The 16,392-nt window shown below is 36.2% G+C and overlaps 1 protein-coding gene across 1 annotated transcript; it reads right to left on the bottom strand.

Annotated features, from left to right (window-relative positions):
• Positions 1-305: 305 nt before the first annotated feature.
• Positions 306-16,335, bottom strand: cul5a (cullin 5a). Its single transcript, XM_051863813.1, has 19 exons — positions 16,202-16,335; positions 14,359-14,468; positions 14,165-14,264; positions 13,909-14,085; positions 12,420-12,561; positions 12,167-12,312; positions 11,938-12,018; positions 11,650-11,743; positions 10,612-10,742; positions 10,293-10,400; positions 9,951-10,015; positions 9,008-9,140; positions 8,783-8,914; positions 8,565-8,688; positions 8,037-8,212; positions 7,784-7,945; positions 6,868-6,986; positions 6,657-6,780; positions 306-5,011 (listed from the first exon to the last, which is right to left on the bottom strand). Exons 1-19 carry the CDS (start codon positions 16,223-16,225, stop codon positions 4,817-4,819), a joined length of 2,343 nt encoding a protein of 780 aa, XP_051719773.1. The 5' UTR covers positions 16,226-16,335; the 3' UTR covers positions 306-4,816.
• Between the last annotated feature and the right edge of the window lie 57 nt (positions 16,336-16,392).

Below are 16,392 nucleotides of genomic sequence, written 5' to 3'. Positions count from 1 at the left end.
ATTACATATATATTTATTCGATCACGACTATGATTACACTCACTCACTAATCCTCTAAAACTTCCTAAAGCTATTTAACCATGTATGATAATATAATAGCTCTGTTATTTCAAATTAAATATATAATATAAGACATATTACTAATGCAATATTCAGTTATAGTGGCATATTCACATATTGAGATTGGTAAAGAAACCCTTCATTTTATTGCACAGGGTTTATGGCATTGATTTTTATTTGTTCAGGGTGTTGTGGAAACAGTAGATATGGGAAAAAACAAAAAACAAAAATCACCTCACATCAGCCTCAATCAAATAATATTTTTATTTCGCCAGTAAATAAATTATGCAACATATTTAAAAAAATCCAGTACATGAAAATGATTCACTCACACCGCAAGAACAGCATCCGTTCCAGATCTTCACTGTACATTGGCACACACTCACTTCATACGTCTTATTCATTTTCAAATATTCTTGAAGCTTTTAAGGCTTCAGGCAAGAAATCTTGAAAACAGACAGTCATAGGCAGAGCATATGCACCTTCTCAGAACTACATTTATATTTTACTTGTTGCAACAGCAGTGTCTCACACTACAGGGAACTTGAGTGTTCAGTTTTCTGCTGAACTGTTTACCAGAAAGTGTATACGGGAATAATTGCAGAACTGTCCTCATGTGTCATACAAACTAATACTGTCCAGTTCGCTGTGAATAGTGATTTGAAACCATCACCAGTACATATCAGACCTGATATGATGACTGAGATGATGCTTTTAAGAATAAACGCAAACCTTTACACTTTTAGTCAGTGTTTGTATAAAGATCATTTCGCGTTTGTAATGAATAAAACTTTAATGCTGTGACAATGATGGAAGACACTCTACAAAACAGGAGAGTGATAAATAAGACACAAACACCACTCTTCCTAGTATGTGATATACTGGAGTGACAAAAAAGGACAATAAGTACACATTATCATATTTAGAATGATGAAAATACTGATGTGCCACCCACAAAGTTGAAAAAAAAATTATCACCCCCATTTCAGTACAATATAATCAACTTAATAGTGTGTTTATATGTGTATGCAACTTTATTATGTAAAATTCCATCAACAGATTTCAAAATGTTTTGTTTCACGCTCACTTATTGCATTATATCACCGAATAATGTGCACAGACTCAAGTTACTGGAATATTCCATGTGCATCAGAAAAAACAATTTGCAAACAATAAAGTATAATTCATAATTTCATGTAGCATTCCCTTGTAAGGTCATTCACACAATTTTTATTCAGTTTCATCATCTTCCATTACAATGAACTGACATTTCAGCTGTTGGGACTGCATTTCATTTGATGTCATTCAAAAATAAAAAACCCAATTGGCTCCAGAATAACACAAGCACACAATAAACGCCAAATGTGATTGATAAATATGAAAATCATAGTGCTTGTCCTAATAAAATTATATGTATTTACCTAGAGTAATTGATAGAGGAAAACGTACAGTCAGCAGAAACATCAATTTTAAATTCCAAAAATGAAAATGCATAAACAAAACAGGATATGACATCACCCTGTTGTAAAAGGCTCCTAAGCGTACACACACACACACACACACACGCACACTCTTTCTCTCTCTCGTCCTCTCAAACATGCTTAAGTTATCAATAAATAAAGAGGACAATCCAATATCACAATGTTCTCAAACACCGTTGTACATCTGGATCTTATAAACAACCTTTTCACTATTTTGAGTTTCCATGTGAAATCAAACACTAGGGATACAAATGAGTGACTGATCTGTATTAAAAACGGAGGACATAACTGACAGGAAATGTCATAGTGGAGATGGACAGCTGTTCTGCAGCAATGTTATAGAAATATCATTGTGGATTTCACTGGGCCCTCCTCAGAAACTCATTATTTGCCCCTTTAGTTTGAGTATTATGGAAGCTTGTTTCCGCCATGAAATAAAAAATCAAAAAGGTAATTTTCTCAAATTTTGGTGTACTCGCAATTGCGAGTTATAAACTCATTTGCGTGTTATAAAGTCAGAATTGCGTGATATAACTTTTGCAATTCTGACTTTATAACTCGCAATTCTGACTTTATATCACACAATTCTGACTTTTTTCTCGCAATTGCGACTATATCACGCAATTCTCACTTTATAACTCGCAGTTCTGACTTTATAACTCGAATTCTGAGAAAAAAAAGTCCGAATTGTGAGATGCCAACTCGCAATTAAATTTGTGACTTTTTATCTCAAAATTCTGACTTTTTTTTTTATCAGAATTACAAGATATAAAGTCAGTAGTGTGATATAGTCAGAATTGCAAGTTAAAAAGTCAGAATTACGTGATAAAAGGTCGCAATTGCGAGAAAAAAAGGCAGAATTGCGATATGTAAAGTCGCAATTCTGACTTTTTTTTCTCGCAATTGCGACTATATCACGCAATTCTGACTTTATATCGCAATTCTGACTTTATAACTCGCAATTGTGAGTAAAAAGTCAGAATTGTGAGATAAACTCAAAATTGTAACGTGCAATTGTATATAAACTCACAATTGCACGTTATAAACTCATAACACAAGCACACAACAAACACCAACTGTTATTGATAAATATGAAAATCATAGTACTATAACACGCGTTATAAACTCATATTATAAAATCATAGTACTAGTACTATAACATAGTACTATAACACGCGTTATAAACTCACAATTGCGCGTTATAAACTCACAATTGCGAGATATAAACTCAAAATTGTAAGAAAGAATTTTAAAGTTATAAACTCACAATTGCGAGATATAAACTCGCAATTCTGACTTCTCGCAAATTTTGACTTTTCTCAGAATTGTGAAATATAAACTCGCAATTGCGAGTTATAAAATTCTGAGGAAAAAAGACTGGCTTTTTCTCAGAATTGCGAGTTTATATCTCACAATTCTGACTTTATAACACGCAATTGTTTATAATCACACAACTGTGAGTTTATATCTCGCAATTCTGAGAAAAAGAGTCAGAATTGCAAGATGTAAACTCACAATTGTGAGAAAAAAAGGTTAGAATTGTGAGATTAAAAGTCGCAATTATACCTTTTTTATTTTTAATTGAGTGGCGGAAACAAGCTTCCATAGTTTTGTGTTTGGATGAATATACAATCAAAACGTGATGGCATCAGCCAGTGAAAATGGTATTTTTTCCAAAGACAACGCACTGAAAGGCTGATATATGGTGAAAACATTGGTGTTTGATTCAACCGTCATGTCAAACCCACTGAAAAAACTACATCCTAGACTGACCAAAGACTGTCAATATTTGAAAATAAAAGTTAATACTTTTTTGCACTTACTTAAATGCTAATAATCATGAGACAGTTCATTTGATTATAATAAACAGCTGATCAGTAATTGCACAGGCTTTTGTTCAGAGACACTCGGTCATAATAGGATAAAAAAAAGAGGAAAACATTTCACACTAAATGTGGCGACAAATGAAGAGGCTTTCTCAGGGAACCTCGGAAATAGAGGGGAAACAATCACAACAATGATTTTGAGATCAGCACTCTTGTGCTTTGCTTTGGCAAATGTGTGTTTAGCAAGAACCGCACGGCGCTAATGAAAGTTAGCACAACCTACTAAAATAACATTACCTGAGGTTGGAGCGGCGCTTGCTTTACTCGGACTCATGTAACTGTGCTTTAATGCTTGTGTGTGCTCAGCTGTGATGGGGCAATGAGACTAAATTGGAGCTGTGACTCAAATTCAACAGGTTCAATGAGTTGGCTATGTTACGGGGCCACCTCATCACAGGCTCCAGGAACAAATCAGTCGGCATCTCAGTCGCTATTCGAGACCGATAACGGAAAAATTCTGCACAAGAGTTGTAAACAAAAAAATTAACTGCAATTACATTACACTGACCTTCTGACTCGGTGCACACTGATAATGCATTTACACCAAAACATACGAAAACAAAACAAACCATCAAACCGCTAGATTTTCTCCGCAGACCATGACCCTTTGTGACCTCTGAACACCAGCATTTCCTGGCATTTTGAAGCGTAACTTGAAGTCTAAACTGCAATTAGCCAATCAAATCTTTTGTAGCTTAAAGAAGGTTCAACGTCTACAAAATTTGACAAAGAAAAAAGTGAAAACGAAACAAAAGACGTGAAAAACAACCCAAATATAGCCATGCTGACATATTATGGTGGAGAGTGTGAAAAGTGCTAATGCTAGTCCTCCATCCCGGCCCGCGCTCCTCAGTGACTCCGGTGTCGGCGTACACGGCCAGGTGTTTGCAGTGGCGACGATGGGACGGCTCTTGTCCTGGGCTGTGCGGTGAGGATGGGAGGTGGCGGTGTCCAGACGGAGGATGTGGGAGGGAGAAAAACACTCGTAACACGGCACACACAAGCAAGTCCTCGGATGAAAGTGACATTCCCACTGACTGCATGCTGCTGGAGATGTACACATACAAAAGGCCAAACGCCCACCATGCATACTGACTACCAATGGCAAAAATAGAATCCTTTTGTCTTTTTTCCTATTTTTTTTGTATCTCCTATTCTGATCCCCATGTGTCTTCACTGTAAGGTAAGGCAGGGATTTATTTTTTTTAAATACATTTTTATCTGATGTGTGACTGCCTGTCGTTAAAACAAGCTCATGACTACGCCATCAGACCAGCAGCCTAAGCAGTATCTTCGAGACATCACACCATCCCTCCCCCCGCTGCTGATCCTCGACAGGTACGTCGTCCTTGGGAACGGTTACAGATAAACTCCGGAGTTGTTTCCGCGCTACGCCATGTAGATGAAGGTGTTAATGTCCGTCTCATCTCTCTTGATGTACTTGTGCTCAATGAGCCACTCGATCTGTTCCTTGATCATTTTCTTCTGAGGGAGGAACATGTTCTTGAGGATCTCCACCAGCTCAGTCTGCAGCTGAGCGTTTGTGATCTTCTTACGCATCTTCATTATCTGAATAATGGCCTCCTAAAATGTTGAAGTAGAAAAAAAAAAAAAACATTAAGCCCAAACTACACTATAAATAATAAATTCATGGTAAAAAAACAGCAGCTGTGGTTGATAGAACTTCACTGTAAAAAATATGGTAGCAATATTTTAGGTTTTTACATTACTAAGAGTTAAAAAAATTATTTTTCATTAACTGATATAATATTACACCCTACTACTCTTACTTATACATACTGAGAACCATATAATAACAGAGGCGGTAAATGAAGCATGATGAATAGGAATCCATCACATGTAGTCTTTCTACGAGCAGAGGTATGGACTAATATACAGAAAGTGCACACAGTGTCATACACACAAATACAAAACACCATCATGGTAACACTTGTGATGCTAAAATAATGAAATAAACATAAATTAAAGGTGCAGTATGTAAAATTGACAGCAAGTGGTTTTAATAGGTACTGCAGTCCAAATTCAAAATACTACATTTGTTTCTCCTGCCCCCTCCTCCTCAGACTCGACCTCACACGGGTTGCCTCTGGACATGGAGCTTTTTAGATGGATGCTAAGGCTTTTTAGGTTGGGTAGAATTTGCGATCACTGACCTAGTTTGTTTGCTGGCTTTTGTGGCTACAATACGCTGTGTTTTCCACCAACTGGCAACCTAGTGTGTCGAAATACTATTGGGTGAATTGGCAGTGGGCGGGATCACACGGACCAAAGCAAAAACAGACATTCCGACACGGAACGCACATTTCAAAGTAGAATAACTGGCTAGGGCTGGATGATTATGGCCTAAAATCAAAACCTCGATTAATTGAACATTTTACCTCGATTACGATTAATGAACGATTATTTTGTTTCTGTTGTTTTTGCCCTCATAGTTCACTGACAAGGTTTGTACTGTAAATATGCTTGACTATTAAAGGTGGGATAATTTTTCCTATTGAAAGAGTGATCTGACATAACAGCTCACTTTCAGCAGTTATTTTATCTTTGGTTCGTAACATTTCTTACAGATTTCTGCTCGTTGTAAATCAGATAAAGATAAATTAGCACAGTACCAGTACGTAATGAGAGCGATTGCATGTGAATTAGTCATACCGTCTCTCTATTAATTGTGAAGCTGTGGGTTGTAAATAGTTCCTTCAAAAGTAGAAAAATATATGCTATAATAAGTTTTGAGTTTCTAAGCTACTTTAGTGATAAATCACAGGACAGCGCTGACAAACAGTTTCTGCTCCTCTCTGTGCGTGCGATCTTCACATTTTTTGCAGCTACTGTTTGTATGAGTGTTCGTGCCACAATGCAGCTGCGCGAGCACAGGTAGGCTCGATATAATACACATCCGATCGTCTAAAATCGCTTGAATGTCCAAACAAGCAAACCTTAAAACACATACAACTGACAAGTTTAGTGAAGACGCAAGGCTCACCGCTCGCGCGCCGTCTATGTGTGTGTTGACTCGCATTCACTTCCGTGTTGCTTTCATGCTACTGACTGGACGGGGCTACACACGCGGTAGTATGTTTTTAAGGGGGAAGTATTAACAGGATTAAAAAACTCTAAGCGTTTGCATCAAAGTTGAGGTATATTTTGGGCTTTAGTGACTAGTGTTAGTGAACAGAGAGCACTAGTAATGACTTTTGACTTTTTGTACCTGTGTTCTTAATATTCTAAGCTGGACAATGCCTTCGTTCTCCTCTTCTCTCATTCGCTCCGTCGTCAGCTGCAACCGGCCGATTAGGTTTATCTTCCCCCTCTTTTGAACCTTGGAATTTTTTCTGAGGAGAAACAAAAATGATTGTTTCTGAAATTAAAGGAAATGAAAAAGCAAGTAAAAGTCAAAGCAAGAGATGAGATGTTCTTACATCAAGGAGAATTCCTGGTTAACGAAAAACAATGTACTGTCCGTGAAGTCTTTGGGAGAGCTCACTTGAGGTTCATATGACAGCACCTGACGTTTGAGCTTTGGGAAGGCAACAAGAGACTGAACAAAAAGAGAGGGAAAACAAGTTAAGAAGATAATGATGTTACAAAATCTAAAAACAAAGATATTTAACTTATCAAAAATCAGTCGATATTGGATATTTCTAATTCATTTTTAAAAACACTGCTAAATGTAATCAAATTTCAAAATGAATATCTTTTTTTTTTCTGTACATTATAATGTGATATTTAAATTTGATTTAGATAGCATAGTAGCATTATGATTGATTTTAGTTCTTAATGTTTTATTTTTAATTTATTTACACAAAATACTATAACATTTTACTATAGGTCATTTATCGGTTATTACATAAAAATAATTATCGGCTTAACCATACCGGTCAGAATTTTAACATCAGTGCATGTTTAGTTCATGTTAAAGCAGTGGTTCTCAACCAGGGGGCCTCAGCAAAATTTCCCACGGTGTCACAAAATTACTTAAAAGTAAATGAATAAATTATTGTTAATATATTAAAATAATATAACTCTAAATCCAGGGAATAAAGCAAAAAAACCTTTATTTAAATACTAGAGACCTATAGCGTTTGCGTAATTTCAAAGCGGTTTTCAATCTATGAAATAAAACTTGATGCTTTTTGCAATGCTTAAAACACTAAATCAACAAATAATTATCCATCTATGTAACTTTTCAGTGTATGTTCTTCTTTAAATCTTGTATATACAAACAATGATCTGTTTTAAGTTAACATCTTAACAAAAAGTGCAATTCTTGTGCAAAAGTTTCTCGAGTTTCAATTTTTCTACAGTGAATTTCATTTATGTTGGTTAAAAGAATACCCAGAGAGTTCGTCTCAGTTCAGCATCAGGCAGCTCAGTGGCAAGTTTCAGATTCTCAAAGCTGATCTTCTCTCGTGGTCTTTGGTTCCAGGCAAAAAGTACAGCCAGTTGGAAGGTCGTGACCTCCAGGTCGTACTGCCCAACTTCATTCTTAAAAGTGATCTACCGGAGAGCACACAGATTGATTAGCTATAACTTACAAGCATTTACACCATTTACTAAGCATTAAACACAATGCATAAAATACACCCACAATGCCATTGGACATGAGGTGGTGCCAGTGGAGTTTGCGGCCGCTGTGGTTCTTCTTGTAGAAGTCCTCCACCTCAGGGATGAGATCTTCCAGCTCGGTGGGCAGAGACACAAACACTTTCTCTGAGCTGCGTGACCACGCTCCAGCATTCAAGATCTTTATATTCACAGAGTCCGCTGGGTAACAGAAGGGAGTGAAAGAAACCTTAAGAACTAAATGAAAAACAAGCCATCACATCATCACTAATATATTTATTACAAATGTTAACTAAAGAAACGTCTGTGACTTTTTGTCCCCCATCACCCATTGGCTCTGCAGTGAGCAGCCTCTTCAATTTTCAGCATCATTACTCCAGTCTTCAGTGTCACATGATCCTTCAGAAATCATTCTAATATGCTGATTTGTTGTGCAGATTAATATTTTGATACATTTTTTTTTTAGGATTCCTTGATGAAAAATCTTGACCCCAAACTTTTCAAAGGCAGTGTTAAATGCACATATAGAGAGAAAACTGGGCTTGTAAGTCACCTGGTAAAGCCAGCTTGTTGTGTTTGTGCACCTCCTTGAAAACCTGGTTAAGATCTTCAGACACTTTGATGTCTTGAAACATTCTAGCTAGCTTGTTCACATAGTCAGCAGGCATCCCAACTTCCTGAAACATGCCAGGCCAAAGCAAACAGTGAGCCACTAAATTACAAAACACTCAAATTGTCTTTCAGTTACTCTCATTTCTCTTTTGTTCTCACCCTGAGCCACTCAACCATGTTCTCCTCGATCTCACTGTCCGCTGAGATGTCCAGGATCAGACGCCTGGTCAGGTGGGCTTTGTGGTACCTCATGAACACATCCTTATTCTGGACGTATTTTAGCACAAGCAGCTACAGGAAGGAATTCGTAGTATTTACATTATGAAACACTTTTGAGGACAACAACAACAACAACAACAACATGACATGTTATAGAAGCCTCACCACTTCCTTCAGTTTGAGCTCGATCTCCTCTGAGGTCAGCTTTTTGCTGAGTGGTGTTTTTCTTAGCAGCATGTCACAGTAATTGGCGAGCAGCTCTGGACACTTTGACTCTGGTTGTGTTTTGAGGCCCACTCTGCGTTTAGAAACATTAAAAGGTTTAGACTTTCATTCACATGTAAACTTTCATCAACTCACACATCAGCAATGGTAAATGAAAACTCTAGCATGTTTGCTTGATATGCGAGAACCAGTGAGGTTCATTCTCGTGCATCAAGCAAGTACAGTTGAGCTTCCGTTTATGTTCTAAATTCAATCTGTTCATCATATAAAGTGATCCAGTCTCTTCAGAAAATTTGGAATAAACCGTTCAGTTCATATGGATTACTTTTACGATTTCTTTGTAAACTTTTTGAAGCGTCAAAGTGGCAGTTGCGTGGACTGTCAATGGACAGAAATTGCTCATATTTCATTAAAAATATCTTCAGTTGTGTTTCAAAGAAGAACGAAAGTCTTACGGGTTTTGAATGACATGAGGATGACTAAATCAAACATCATGATTAATATGAGTTGATACAACTCTGAAACATGGATTGTGAATGCTCACATGCATATGGACCCTTTTCACAGACTGTGAATATATATATTATATATATATATATATATATATTTTTTTTTTTTTTTTTTTTTGCCTCTTTTGGAAAGTCATAGAAAAGTTACCATGGATTTTTTTTCTTTTGCTTTAGTAGCAAATGGGAGCACAAAAAATATATTTGTTGTACTTTCTGTTCACCACTACAGAGGTTTACCCACCTATCATGACTTCCTTTTCTGAGAACCTCATAAATTTGAAAAGGGTCCATTAGCAGAACTCCATTAGAGAAGTTAAAAAGTTATTTTGTGCTTTTCACAGTAAACAGAAGCCCAGAAGGCAGCCGTTACTCACCCCTTCTGTTTCAATGGCAGCTCCAACTTAAATATTGTGGCATCATTCACAACTGCTTTGTATGCCTGGGGGAAATTAAAAACTATATGTTAAAAGTCATTAAAAAGGAGCGCAAGACATAAACACTTTATTCATGTAAAGTAATAAACAAGTCAATTCATTTTCCAGTAACATCAACAGAGTTTCTAATGGAGTTATTGTTATATAACCTTCAAATGTTCTCCTGTGTCATCACAGATCTCTGGTAACCATCTGCGGTGTGATCTAGTCATGCAGGCTACTTACTGAGACCAACTGTAAGACAGTGAGAATGAATACAGATGGGGAGGCAGGCATGCTCACTTTGTCTCTGGCTGTCAGGAACCGAGGATCATCCTGGAACGCTTCCTTAACTAATTTACTAAAGCGATTGAACAGAGTCAGGAGCTGCTCCACGTACTTCTCAGAGTCCTGAGGAAAAACATAAACAAGAACGTTAACATCAGTACAGCACGGAGTTGGCCTAATGGTTGAGAATCTGTCGTAACACAAAGGTCAGAACTTTAAACCCAGACAGAGAGGACTGTTTCACAAGAAAAAGTAATTTTCTTTGGAATAAAATAAGTAAAACCATGACCATCAATTTATTATTCAACTACATCCAATAACGTTAAGGACTCACAGTTGTGATGGTTTCGGCAGCGGCCACCATGTCTGCCAGTCCAGCACTGACGATGTGCTCCTCAAGGTCTTTCAGCATGGGCTCAATCCCATTGGGAACTTTATCCATCAGAGAGAACATGAGGTGCAGCTCTGTGGATAAAGAGTTCACTGATGTTTATTATATAGCTATTTAGAAAATATGCCAACCTTGTGGAAAACACACTACTGTTCAAAAGATTTGGGTCATTATAAATTCATACTTTTATTCAGCAAGGATGCATTAAAATGATCAAAAGACCATAAAGACATTTATAATGTTAAAAAAAGATTTCTTGTTTTGAAATTTCTATTCATCAAAGAATCCTGAAAAAAAAACTATCACGGTTTCCACAAAAATAGTAAGCAGCACAACTGCTGATAATAATAAGAAATGTTTCTTGAGCAGCAAATCAGCATATTAGAATGATTTCTGAAGGATCATGTGACACTGAAGACTGGAGTAATGATGCTGAAAATTTAGCTTTGCACCTCAGGAATAAATTACATTTTAAAATATATTAAATTAGAAGACAGTTACTTTAAATTGAAATAATATTACACAATATTACTGTTTTTTTCTGTATTTTTAATCAAATAAATGCAGCCTTGATGAGCAGAAGAATCGTTAACACTTTACAATAAGGTTCATTAGTTAACGTTAGTTAACTACATTAGTTAACATCAACTAATAATGAACTGCACTTATATAGCATTTATTAATCTTTGTTAATGTTAATTTCAACATTTACTATTAAAATCTTGTTAACATTAGTTAATGCACTGTGAACTAACATAAAAAAACAGTGAACAATGTATTTTCATTAACTGACGTTAATGAAGTAAATACAGTAACAAATGTATTGCTCATGGTTATTTAATACATTAATGTTTAAGTAATGAACCTTATTGTAAAGTGTTACCAAAAAATCTCACCCACCCCCAAAATTTTTAATGGTAGTTTATATAAAACCCCAAATGGATCATTTTAAATGTATAGATTTCAAAGTCTCATACTCACTGTCAGTCTCATTCCGTTTGATCATGCCTGGACATTCAGCCAAGATAGTTTCTTTAAATGACGTTACAAGTGCATTCACACAACATTCCATAAGCTGAGAAAAAACAATCCACAATTTCAGACTGACATACCTGGCTATATGACTTTACTTTCAATTACATATCAAAAATAAATAAATTAATTTTTAATATATTTACATTTAAAAATACACATATTTTAATGATTGATGCCCTATTTATGAATGAACGCATTATTAATGCATTATTTAAAAGCCAATCATATACTCACTGCTTGTACAGAGTTACATTCACGTCGTGTCTCTAAATATCGTAGTGCACGTTTCTCCTCTTCCCTTAACTTAGCGTCAGCCTGTAAACAGAGATATGAGAATACATGACTGCAAATGCAAGGAAAAAAGAACTGTAGAGTGTTAGCTCTGTGTTTGGCTGTGCAGTTATCATCTAATCTGATTAGTATAGAATACATAGTCTAACATCTGATCTCTGGCAGGCCGTACATATTTCATGTAGTTTTGTACTCCATTCTGCTGCAGGTAGGACGGTGCCTGTGTCCTGTAGAACCTCTCAGTGGAGTCTAGGTAGGCTTTCTCAAAGTTATCCCTGTAGATCTGCAGTTTATCATCAGGATTGGAGCACAGGTTCACTGAGAAAGAGATTATAAGAGACTTCTAACTAATAACGCCATCAAATCCTTTGAATTTTCATGAAAAAAAAAAATCAATCCAATAGAAGAACTGCAGAAAATCTCACCATATGACTCTCTGACCCCGATTACCAACTGCGAGTCAAACGCCTCTCCCAGCCGCTCGGCGTGGACCAACTTCATTGCACTATCCTGCAATCTATTCTTGATGTTGGAGAATATAGATTCGTTCCAAGTGTCCAGCATCAGCTGCAAGAACAAAACAAGCAGAACAAAAGAATGAATCCCATTCTAGGTAAACAAGAGGGCTGGGCATTCACACAAATTTGACAATTCGATTCAAATTCGATTCATAAGCTTGTGATTCCATTCAGTTCCAATCTCAATTCAATTAGATATAGAATCATTTAGATAAATATCAGTTACAGTCATCAGTCAATTTTTATCAAGGAAATCCTAACCCTATAGTATAAGTACATGTAGTTAACTGATAATACCCAGTACTTAAATGTAACAAGAACACCTTAAAATAAAGTAATGGCATATATTTATCAAAATTAATTGAATGGCTTTCCTGTGGTAAATGAAAATTTTTTACATGACATTTTATTGACGTCTTTCTGCGGTTGAAACATTTATTGAGCTATTACATGTGAGGTTGTCTAAAGTAATGACTTCGGTACCAAATTTTAAAAATGAAAATTTAAAAATGTGACAATACCAGCATTTTTTTAAAGATTTATTTTTGGCGTTTTTGCCTTTATTATGATAGGACAGTGATTAGACAGGAAGCAAAGTGGGAGAGAGAGAGAGAGGGGGATGGGATCGGGAAAGGGCCACGAGCCGGGACTCGAACTCGGGTCGCCCGAAGCGCATTGGCGCTGCATGTCGGCGCGCTGGCTATGAGGCCATCAGCGCCGCCCCTAACATTTTGAGATCTGTTGAGCAGATTCTTAAACACCTCTGATTGGCCATTGTGTTCACACGCTCAACAGATATGTCTGTGATTGGCTACATTGATCACCACTTCAAAAATGTTGTTCAAAAATGTTGTAAATAGACATTTTTGATGCTCTTCAACGAGCGCTTACACAGATACACATTGGAGTGTTTGAAAGTAGGCGTCTATCAGCGAATCCATCTATCAGCGGATATATTAGGGATCTGCTGATAGATGGATTTTGAAGCGGTGATCAATGTAGCCAATCACAGACATATCTGTTGAGCGTGTGAACACAACGGCCAATCAGAGGTGTTTAAGAATCCGCTTAACAGTGCTCAAAATGCTAGGGGGAAATGCTGGTATCGTCACATTTTTTAAAATTTCAGTACCAGCTTGGTACCGAAGTCGCCAAAGCGGTATTTATTGTTTGTAAATGCGTAATAAAATTGACAGAATTTGAAAGCTGAGATTTTGTTTAATATCAGAAGTAACAAAGCACAAAGCTTATTGCGATTATTGGATGGGAGTTGCAATACAAATAATGTTTAGTGAAGATTTGTGCACACATTATCTGGAAACAGCATAGGCTAAAAGATTGATTCTTGGCATTTATGTGATATTTTCAGCCCAAAAACAAGTTTTATCCCACTGACCTTCCTAACAATGCTGTCTTCCACATTTGACTTCTTGTTGCTGCCTTGTTTGCCCATCAGGGTGATTTCCAGCTGGCAGAATGGCTTGGGCAGAATGTCACACTGCGTGAAGAACTTCCTCCACTCCACGATGTAAGCCTTGAGGAGCGCCGTGTCATCTTGGTGACTGAGCACTCTCTAAACACCAGAGATCAAGAATGAGAAATGATTCTGCTAAAGAACATCAATGGGTCACTTAATCCTGAACCTCTCTTACCGCTTGAGCTTGCTTAATAAAATCTAAGATGTCCTCCTTAAGGGCCTGGTGGATCTTTGCTGGTCCTTTGTCATCCCATAGACAAACTGCATGAACATCTCTATGAGAATGAAGAAGAATAGAAAGACAGACTGAACACTTAGACTATAGTTAATGTGTAGGATGTAAAAAGATCTGAATTCATAAGGTCTTACGAGAAAAGATCGAACCACTGCTGCTTAGTTACAGACTCTTGGCGAAGCAACTTAAGGACAATGGGGCGCATAAGATCCCACTTGTCCTCAAACTGGAGGGAACCCTTGTTCTAAGCAGAAAGACATGGAAGAGGACACAGATGAACAAGAGCACGTCTGCATTAATATGTGACACAATGAACCGGATATTATGGAAGACTTTTGTGTCTAAATATTTCCATAAAATCAGTGCATCTCAAAGCATATACAATTCTTTTATTTCTTATGTCTGTTTTTTTTTTAAATGCATAAAAATGGAACATTTCTTTGTATTATTTGAATTTTTAAATATTTTACTTTTTACATGTTTTTTGTAGTGCTGTCAAATAGATTAATCACATCTAACATAAAAGTTTGTAAATATATGTGTGTGTGTATGTATGTATATATATATATATATATATATATATATATATATATATATATACACACACACACACACAAACTGTTGTGTTAGATGCGATTAATTGATTTGACAGCACAAATTAATTTTTTTGTATTACTTTAGTTTTTTGTTAAATTAAGGTCACAAATAAAGATTCTTTACTAATCTTTCAACATGCTATTTGCTCCTTTTCAAATACCTTTTATGTATAGATTTTACTGTGTAACCCTTGCACCAGATTTAGACTTTTAATCTTAAAATATGAAAATGCATCAAATAAAGTGCATATATATATATATATATATATATATATATACACACCATTTTAAATGTGCTATTGTGCAGAAATTATAATAGTTGTGGTGTCATTTACATCACACTGAACAATACTGCCACTAATAAAGTTTTATATTTTTAAAACGTTATTGTACTTGTTTACCAAGGAGACAGTGAAGAGCTTAAAATGAAATATGAGAAGTGATAAAAAAAAAGGAAAAATCAAGGTAAATATCACTTGTGAACACAAAATGTTATTAAACGTGATTTCCAATGCCAATAAGTGTAAACATATTATTTAATTGTACATATATATTTGATAAATAAAAAGGCTAGATATGAAATTAGTTTTAGCTAGAAAATAAGTCTGTAGTTTTATTTAAAAAATGTTTAAAATGTCATATCCACCAAATATAGATAGCAATCAACAGGCTGCAGTTTTTAAAAGCAACCTGATAGTTTATGTCTCTAGACATCTTGGATATCACTGGTGCAATTGAACACATCTATGACACCAAAAATATTGTCTAGTTACTCAGATGACTAATTTTTGAGACACAGCCACTGTATTTAACTGCATGAAAACAAGCATCCTCCATACAAATGGAATTTCTCTTCTCTCTAATTCATATTCCTTGAATGATATCTTCATCTTCTTAAAATATCTGACCTTAGTGACACGTAAGGCAAGAAAAGATCAGCACATGAAACTCGATATGATCAACACATATTGTCATTTTATCATTAGCTCAGTCATAACACACAAGTGTTATTTAATCATTGGCCAAGCTAGCAACATGCGTGCTAACTGTCATCAGGCACATGCCCCTTTATGATATATATTTATAAGCAACATAATACTGAGGGTCAACACCAGTGGAGTTAAAATTGACTTCAAGTAGTCTGCATGCAGTCCAGCATTATTGTGATTATTGGCTTTATTAATCTCAGCTAGCTCACAGCCTGCTAGCTAAACACAGGCTGCAAGACAGTCTTATAAACTCACTGGACATGCACGTAAGGGTCCGAGCAAGCCGCTAAACGTCAATGGTACAACATAGTCATTTGAAGGTTATAGGCGTCTACATGGGTTTTTGACTGTTTCTGGAGAATTTGGAGGCAAAGAGCTTAAGTGTCTCTTACCTTTAACAAATTAGACATCGCCATGTTTCCTTAACTTATCCCCTCGTCCGATCTCGCGAGATTTGGTTCGGTATTAGAACTAGCGGTGGGATCTTGGGTTCATTTCTGCAAATGGATCCTTTCGAACAGTTCGCTTCAAAAATCGTTTCAGTGCTTCTTTTATGTCATACAGATATAATTCATCTCATAAT

This window comes from Ctenopharyngodon idella, chromosome 15, assembly GCF_019924925.1.
Source record: "Ctenopharyngodon idella isolate HZGC_01 chromosome 15, HZGC01, whole genome shotgun sequence".
NCBI classification, from domain to species: Eukaryota; Metazoa; Chordata; class Actinopteri; order Cypriniformes; family Xenocyprididae; genus Ctenopharyngodon; species Ctenopharyngodon idella.
The sequence above is the reverse complement of the archived record's forward strand: the minus strand, read 5'-3'. Positions and strand labels throughout refer to the sequence as shown.

What these genes read in the sequence shown, in the direction of transcription:
- cul5a (XM_051863813.1), bottom strand. Translation starts at nt 16,225, where the DNA reads ATGGCGATGTCTAATTTGTTAAAG. An exon ending in ACCTCATGTCCAATGGCATT is followed by an intron (nt 7,946 to 8,036) that starts GTGGGTGTATTT and finishes GCTCTCCGGTAG; the next exon opens with ATCACTTTTAAGAATGAAGT. An exon ending in AACCAGGAATTCTCCTTGAT is followed by an intron (nt 6,781 to 6,867) that starts GTAAGAACATCT and finishes GTTTCTCCTCAG; the next exon opens with AAAAAATTCCAAGGTTCAAA.